An 8,511-nucleotide genomic window follows, 5' to 3' on the forward strand; every position below is an offset into this window, starting at 1 on the left:
GCCTCGGCCGCTCATTGGTCCAGAAATATGGAATCAGATGACGTAGTAGTTCCGGGTTTGTGGGTCCTGAGGAAAGGTAACTTTCGGTCATTTCTGGGCAGAGCCGCGGCTGGACGAGTTTTCCCTCCGCTGAAGGTAAGAAAGCCCCAAGCCGGCCAGAGTTAAGCAGGGTATCACTTTGAAACCGGCTCCTGTAATCTCATTAGCGCCTTCATCCGTTTGTAGATTTGTGTTAGGTCTAATTTGTGCGGGCAGCGTTGAATTGGTTTTAGCTACATCCTCGGAGGCTAACGCCGATCAACTTGCCGACGGTTGCTCAATGATGCGGGCCGGAGCTGCAACGTGTGGCGGCTTTTGTCATCATTTTGTCTGCCATCCCGCTCCTCACCCATTGTCAGACAGCCGCTGTGTAGAGCATGTTTAAGGAGGCTCGGTCCGCCTCACAGGTCGGATCATTCAGAAGGCAGACAATTCCGGTTAATTCCCATTTTGAGCGTTTCGTTTAATTATAGCTGTTTTTCGTGATTTTAAGACGATTTGGAGCATAAAGTCTATCAAGTAGCCCTGCCCACACTGAATATTGGGCATTTCCTGGTATGTAATCCTAATTTATATACTGCATCAGCAATATCCGCCCATAAGGTCTATTTTATGTTTCCATGGCAATAACCCATTCATATATGATGAGTGTTACCAAATCAGACACGTCAGTCTGGGGTTATGACGCCGATCCTCTAACACACGTGCCAGCGGATTGAGCCTTCCTCCGGGCATACCGATGTTTTACACATGGAATAATATGAATGTTCTGTTATTGGCTGAAGTCCCATTGACAGAAAAAGTCTACTGAGTAAACTGATCATGCCTTAAAGGCTCATTGCTAAAGTTATGTCTTCACCTTCTGGAGAAGAGCCAGATGATCTTATTTTAAGATATACAGACATGTGTGACGCAAATTGGAGCTGTGATTCACTGAAATGTGAATCACTGTGTTGCAGCAGGCTGTCTTGACAAGGAGGGTTGGTTAGTGTATTACTGACGTTTTATTTATCATAAATGAGATACTGGAGCTGAGTAGATACATAGTCATGTGAATACCCAGATGAAGAAATTGCCTTTGTAATGTGAGGTCAGATCTTTATGTCTTCCCTGTGACATGAAACGAGGCCCCACATGTCAGCTTTAAGCTATAATTTCTGCATTCCTTTTCTTGTGTCTGTCACTGGGTGTGTCATTTACTTGTGGAAAACCAGTTAAAAGGGCAGCGTTTAGTTTTGTGCGTTTTTAAACTCCATCAACGCTTCACGCTGCGTGTGTGTGCTATCAGGGAGCTGAGCTTGCCCTGGAGTGGCCTTTCACTGACCACCGAGTGGGGTGAGCTTCAAGAGTATTGTCATTGGTTGTCCGCAGCTTGATCCTCTTCAGAGTAACTCGCAGGCCTGTGGTCATTGGACGGCGGCCAGCCTAGTGAGAGTGACAGTGTCTCATCGCTGCTTCATCCCTCCACGTCCTCTCAGATAACCTGGTCCTTTATTGTTGAAAGGCAGACTTGGGTTTGAACACCACAAGGGAGGGATCTTGCACTGTTGAAACACGCCCCGCTAGGAGTTCTTTCCTATAACTTGAGCATTTAGAACTGACAGGCGTACAGAGGCCGTTGGGTTCAGAGCAAAGAGGAGGTGAGTCTCTTATGAGCACTGAGTTTAGTTCTTAGCCGGTGTGGCACAGTGTTCTCGGGTGTAAGAGGAGGGATTGGTTCAAATGACTTTCAGATACAGATGTTCCTTAGTAACTATAGCTCACTTCTTTGATTCGTAAACCAGTGTTTTGTCAGGGTTCTGTTTTTTTTTTTTTTTCTTTTTCTGAAAACGGTGCTACCAGACAGCCAGCTTCCTCTTCCAGATAGCTGTTGGCATGTGACTGATATTTTGGGTCAAAGTTAGCCCTGACGTTTGACCTTTTTAAAATGCATTGTTCACCTGTGCTTGATTCACTTTTCCTGATGGCATTTTCTGTTTTATTCCAGCTTACGTTGTAAACTTTGAGGAACGGCCGACTACTACACTTGTGGAGTATCCCGGGGGCTTTTCTCTCTCTGAGGCTTCCTGTTTGACACATTTATCTTTACGACATCTTTGGGACCAGCACTCCATTCAAAACCAGTCCGGCCACCACCGCTGCTCAGTTGCCTTCCACGCATACCCCTTCAGAATGGGTCTCCAGTCAGACTCTGCCCTCCAGTCTATCCTCCTCCTTCCAATCCACTTACTGGTATGGCTGTACTCCGTCCTGTCCTTCCTGCCCTGGTACTACATCACCGGTGCCGGGCAAAGAACAGCTCTGTCCAAGCGGATAAAGGCCCGTGCCACCACAGGCTGCGCAGAGGGGCCGTACCGCTCGGTGGACCACTTCGATTCCCTTGCCAGGGAGGACTTTCCAGGCAAGGACACCCTGGATAAGCTGTTCGAGCATGCTGTGCAGCGCTTTGGAGAAACGCATTGTCTCGGCTTCCGAGATGTACTGAGCGAAGAGAACGAGGTTCAACCCAGCGGCAAAGTATTTAAAAAGGTAAGCGGTTGTCAAAACAATTTTTAGCCCATTTCTTTTGGGAGAGGGATTCTTGTGAGGACAAAAGTGTCTTATGCTGCAATTGACTCTTTCTCCTGCTAGCTGATCCTGGGGGAGTATAGATGGCTCTCCTACAATGAAGTGGACATTATAGTCAGTGAGTTTGGCAATGGACTGGCAGCTCTGGGGCAGCAGCCCAAAAGCAGTATCGCAATCTTTTGTGAAACCAGAGCAGAGTGGATGATCACCGCCCAGGCATGCTTCAGGCACAATTTCCCTTGTAAGTACAATAAAGTATGCACAGTGTCCTACAAGGTGTTATTTTACAGTGTGTTTGTAATGTATGTTTTGTGTTTTGTATTCATTACAGTGGTGACATTCTATGCCACGCTGGGAGAGGAGGCAATTGCATACGGACTCAACGAGACTGGAGTCACACATCTAGTTACAAGCGCGGAACTGCTTGAGACTAAACTGAAAGTGAGTTTATCCCTCAAGACATATAATAAGAACTGGTTTTGCTGAGAGAAACATGCCCGGTGGCAAAACATCTTGTCTTTCTACATAGATAGCCCCAGTAGTCATTAAATAAGAGATGATCATGTTTGGTCTTTCTTTTATTGCAAAATAGAGACAGCACAGTCCTGTACTATATACTTTTAATTGCACTGTTAAAATGTGGGAATATAGAGCATCTTAGCTGAGTCACAGCAGTGAGTGAGTGAAAGGGGCAAACTAGATTTAAAAAAAAAAAAATAATAATAATATCAAGTTAAAAGTACAAATTAATGACATAAGTCCTTTTAACTGAGTCACTTCAGCCTTCCAGGACTTCAGCGCTCCAACTGCAATAAAATTTGGACAGTGTGGAAGCAATAGAGAAGTTTTATATGGGCTTTGTGTATAGCATTTCCCCATAAGCCATACTTAATTAACTAATTAACTAAGAATGTAATATGTAGTAAAACAATTTCTATGAATGTGTAACTCTCAAACAGACTGTTTAGGTCCCTGCATTTTTCCAACGATATAATTTACTTTAATAGGTCAAGATGCTGCCCATTATGAAGATTATGTCAGTGAATTTAGGGTTAGAAATCCTTCTTATTTGTCAAAGGAAATCATGTGATCAGGCATCCTGTTGTGACAGCAGCTCTGTCCTCTCTCTCTCTCTCTCTCTGTCCAGACTGTGCTTCCACAGATCTCAAAACTGAAGCATGTGATCTACGTGGACCAGAAGAAAGTGAGCACAGAAGGCTACCCAGCAGGACTGTCCATCCACAGCATGCGGGCCGTACGAGAGCTGGGCCAGCTGCCCGACAATGGTGTGTGTTTCCCCCGGCTCGCCTTGGTCACGCTTTTTCTCAGATGCAGGGGCGAAACCCCTCACACATGCAGAACAGCACAGTGACTGTTTGTTTGTCTTGCAGTAGGGAGGGCAATTGTGAAGCCCCAGCCCTCTGATCTGGCTGTGGTGATGTACACCAGCGGCTCTACAGGCAGACCCAAAGGAGTCATGATTGTCCACAGTAACCTTATTGCAGGAATGACAGGCCAGTGTGAACGCATCCCTGGACTCGGGTGAGTTTCAGCATTTGTCATTATGTGTGATTTAATATAATATAATGTGTACAGCAGGGTTTCCTTTTATCATTCTACAGCCAAGATTCAACTTACCCCGACTTCGCAGCTCCTACTGAATAGCACATATTTCCATTTTTTTTTTTTCCCAGCTAAAACAACACTGGCTTAGAAAATGCCGAATACATAACAGTATTTTTTTTACATTTAAATTTGTGCTTGGACAGGCTCCCAGGAGCAAAATAACCAGTACTTCTCGGTTATCAAGAGGTGTAAAGAGGAGGATGGTACATTTGTGAGATAGTGTTATCTATATTCCAAACAGTGAACGAAGGAACCGCGCTGAAAGATGAAAATCAGAAAGAGAAAACGTGTAACTGCTGGCTCTAACCTTTTTATGTTCTCTCTCCCTGTGCTCTGGCAGGCCTGATGATACCTACATAGCCTATCTGCCCCTGGCTCACGTACTGGAAATGACAGCTGAAATCTCTTGTGTCACATATGGCTGTCGGATCGGCTACTCATCTGCCCAGACTCTGTCAGACCAGGTAATACCCTGAGCCGACACCGGGCTATGCTGTATCTAACATATCTCACATACCAGGACGTGGCCACCCTTACTGGTGTCTAATGCAATCAGTGTCTAAACAGTTTTCTCTGTTTTCTTTAGTCCACTAAGATAAAGAAAGGAAGTAAAGGTGACTGCTCTGTGCTCAGACCCAGCCTGATGGCCGCCGTGCCGGTAAGAAACTATCACTCACTTCTCTGTTTTCTTTCTCTCTGGTTTTCCTCCTCTCTGTTTTTACACCCATTTTTTCCCCCAACCTACTCGTCATCAAATGTCTAAACGAATCCCACGTTTTCTCTTTAAAAGGAAATTATGGATCGCATCAACAAGAATGTGATGAGCAAAGTACAGGAGATGAGTTTCATTCAGAGGACGCTGTTTACAATCGGCTACAAATATAAACTAGAGCAGATCAGGAGGGGCTATGACGCACCGCTCTGCAATGCGTAAGAAACCACTGTTTTTTCCACTGGTTTTTTTTTTACAACTGTGTCCCTGTTTAACTTCAAACTAAACACGCAGCAATCTGTCTTTTGCGCAGCCTGCTGTTCCGGAAAGTGAAGAAACTGCTGGGAGGACGGGTGAGGATGATGCTGTCCGGAGGAGCCCCCCTGTCCTCGGCCACCCAGAGATTTATGAACGTGTGCTTCTGTTGCCCGGTGGGTCAGGGCTATGGCCTCACCGAAACCTGTGGAGCAGGCACCATCACAGAGGGTGAGATGAGATTTAAAGTGTAGGGTAGGAAGAGAGCGTGAAAAATGAGAGTGGAAAACTGTGTTCTTAAGATGTCCTGCATTCTCACACAGTTGTGGACATCAGCACGGGCCGCGTTGGAGCTCCTCTTATATGCTGTGAGATCAGACTCAGGGACTGGGCTGAAGGTAGGGCTGGAAAACATGTCGGTACATGCTGTGCTCACAATACAGAAGGAGAAGTATTTTTTTCCTCACCGTGTAGTTATAAAACTTAAATACCATTTTTCCCTCAGGTGGCTACACCAGCAAAGACAAGCCAAACCCAAGAGGGGAGATCCTGATTGGCGGACCCAATGTAACCATGGGTTACTACAGGAGTGAAAGCAACGATAAGGACTTCTTTGCGGACGAACAAGGCCAGAGATGGTTCTGCACCGGAGATGTGGGAGAGATTTACCCAGACGGCTGTCTGCAAATAGTCGGTGTGTATAATTGTTTTCTAACGACTTATACATTACTTTAGCCCATGTGTGTCATCTGATGTTTGTCTATTGGTTAAACAAAGCACGCCATTCATACTTTATGCGCTATTTTTGTTGCGCTGATTTGCGGTCACTGTGGTTGTCACTCCTGACAGGCGGACCGTTTGTACTTGATGACAGAGATCTCTTGTTGACAGATTTTTCTATCCTCATTTAGACCGAAAGAAGGACTTGGTGAAACTGCAGGCTGGGGAGTACGTGTCTCTCGGTAAGGTCGAGTCCGCTCTGAAAAGCTGCCCTGTCATAGACAACATCTGTGTTTACGCAAACAGGTGAGTAAGTCGCCTTAGTTGACTTGGGTTATACAAAATGTGGTTTAGAGTTTTGTTTATTAAATATCGAAATGTAGGACTGCATGTGACGTACTGTGTTTTAAGTTACTGAAAACATCAAATAACGACTAAAATCACAGTTCCTATGATTTTTTTTTTTTAAAGAGGTGGTTAATTTATCCGTCTTGTCCATCCCAATTGTCCTTAAGGGTTGCGGGGGGGAGCGGGAGCAATCCCAGCTGATATTGGGCGGGAGGCAGGGTGCTCCCTGGACTGGTTGCCAGTCAATCACAGGGCCAACACATAGAGACAGACATTTAAGAACATATATTCCTTTCACATGTCTCAGCTCTGTGTGATGAATGTCAATCACATGATGCCACCCTTTGACATAGTTATTCATTCTGCCTCACACTACAGTGTTTCTGGGTAGATGTATGTATTTGGCACAACATCAAACTCCAAATTTCACCCGCAAAACCGGAACCCCAACACACTTTGCTGAGAAGCAATGTTAGAAATGTTTATTTTTGTATGTCTAATTTCATTAATGTGAAAGTTGCTGTATTCTACATTCATCATGACCCAAACAGCTCGTCTCCCAGCTTAGATATTGACCTTGAGTTCTCATTTCCACTCCACTTTTTGTCACTTTAGTCAATCTGACATTTGAATGAACTGAATAAGAGATTAAAAAAACCTCTTCAACCCCTCAAAGTCCAACAACTGTCACTGTTCACACGCAGTTCACTCCAACTGCTGTCAATGCTTATACTTGAAGCGATGCTGCAACCTTTCCTCTTACAGTGCACTTCAACCAGCGATTCCGTTTTAATTACCGTTTCAGCTCTGAGTTTCATTTTCAATGCTGCTTCAACTACAACATCAGTAGATGATTTCTACTATATTCTGCCAATGCGTGTGAGCACGCATGAAATGCTCTCAGCAGCTTTATGTTTTTCTTAGCCTTCCATCAACCTCATCTCAAACGTTCATTCTTGCAGTGACCAGAACTACGTGATCAGTTTTGTGGTTCCCAACCAGAAATGTTTGACAGAAGTGGCCAAACAGAGAGGCATCGTGGGAACATGGGAGGAGATCTGCACTCACCCCGACATGGAAAGAGAGGTTCTGAAGGCGATCAAGGAGGTCGCTGCCAAAAGTAAGAGTTGACCGTGTCTTTTCATGGCACTGTGATACGGCTGTACTAATTATCTTTACTTTCACACATCCCTCTTTCTTCTGTCCCTATCTCCACCCATACATGTCCGTCCTGCTTATGTACCAATATTATTATTATTATTATTATTATTATTATTATTATTATTCATGTTATCGCACTGCGAGCGTCACAGTTCTCTTCCTCTTTGCTTTTCATCCATATAGTTAAACTCCAGCGTTTTGAGATTCCAGTGATGGTTCATCTGAGTCCAGAGCCGTGGACTCCAGAGACGGGCCTCGTCACAGACGCGTTCAAGCTGAAGAGGAAAGAGCTGAAGAACCACTATCTCCACCACATAGAGAGAATGTACGGGGGCAAATAACTTTGACAGTTTTCACCCATACGTCCCCATTATCACCATGACCACTGTTATGAACTGTAAATAATCTTTGTGGTAAATAATCTTTGTGGTACCCCAACATATTTGTATGCTGGTGTACCATAGGCCTCCAGAGGAAAATGTCCTGAACAATAAAGCTGAAGCTGTAGATAGTTGTAGCTGTCGATCCATACGTGCTGCTTTTTATTCTTGTGTGTAGTAGTTTTGATTGTCAAAGAGATGCAGTCAAGCGGCAACTCTTGTTCCTTTTTTAAAAAAGGGTCAGAGACCATTACAGCACTCAACTGCCATCCATTTCACTCTGCTGGCACTCAGTGTGTAGCTGATACCACTCCTCCATGTTGCCGATGCTTTGTTGTTACATTGAATATGTATACTGTAATCATCACAGACGCTTGTAACGCTCTTTTGTAAAGTCGGAGTACTGGTGTTACTGTGCCTTCAGTCTGCAGTACTTGTGTAGTCAAGCAGAAGTACGTGGCGTCTAGATAAATAATAGTTTGAGCTTCTGTTACAAAAATGGCCAAAGTGCCATGCGATGTTTACTTGAGGCTTTAGGAAAAAAAACTTTCCGCACCCAGAGTTACAAAGACATGGATCATGTCTGCTTACCCACTTAGTTCTGTCTGACCAATGTTGTTTTATTTAAGCTTTTGTTATTGTGTCCATTTATTCAGAAAGTAAGACCAAAATGTTTAAACATAAATGACTCAGGAAGATAAG

The 8,511-nt window shown here is 44.4% G+C and overlaps 1 protein-coding gene across 1 annotated transcript in view; it reads left to right on the plus strand.

The window, feature by feature from the left end:
* The first annotated feature begins 2,031 nt into the window (after positions 1–2,031).
* The window catches only part of acsl4a (acyl-CoA synthetase long chain family member 4a), a 6,869-nt gene continuing 389 nt past the window's right edge, over positions 2,032–8,511 (plus strand). The window contains exons 1-14 of the mRNA XM_070836619.1: positions 2,032–2,568; positions 2,671–2,848; positions 2,939–3,048; positions 3,755–3,893; positions 3,999–4,149; positions 4,574–4,697; positions 4,820–4,891; positions 5,024–5,163; positions 5,259–5,431; positions 5,524–5,598; positions 5,706–5,894; positions 6,112–6,226; positions 7,231–7,388; positions 7,613–8,511. The exon at positions 7,613–8,511 is cut by the window's right edge and continues 389 nt beyond it. Of these exons, the coding sequence (XP_070692720.1) occupies positions 2,212–2,568; positions 2,671–2,848; positions 2,939–3,048; positions 3,755–3,893; positions 3,999–4,149; positions 4,574–4,697; positions 4,820–4,891; positions 5,024–5,163; positions 5,259–5,431; positions 5,524–5,598; positions 5,706–5,894; positions 6,112–6,226; positions 7,231–7,388; positions 7,613–7,770 (2,139 nt within the window). The 5' untranslated portion in view covers positions 2,032–2,211 and the 3' untranslated portion in view covers positions 7,771–8,511. The remainder of the gene's footprint in view (positions 2,569–2,670; positions 2,849–2,938; positions 3,049–3,754; positions 3,894–3,998; positions 4,150–4,573; positions 4,698–4,819; positions 4,892–5,023; positions 5,164–5,258; positions 5,432–5,523; positions 5,599–5,705; positions 5,895–6,111; positions 6,227–7,230; positions 7,389–7,612) is intronic.

The sequence above is a fragment of the Pempheris klunzingeri genome, chromosome 9 (genome assembly GCF_042242105.1).
Source record: "Pempheris klunzingeri isolate RE-2024b chromosome 9, fPemKlu1.hap1, whole genome shotgun sequence".
In the NCBI taxonomy this organism is placed as follows: domain Eukaryota; kingdom Metazoa; phylum Chordata; class Actinopteri; order Acropomatiformes; family Pempheridae; genus Pempheris; species Pempheris klunzingeri.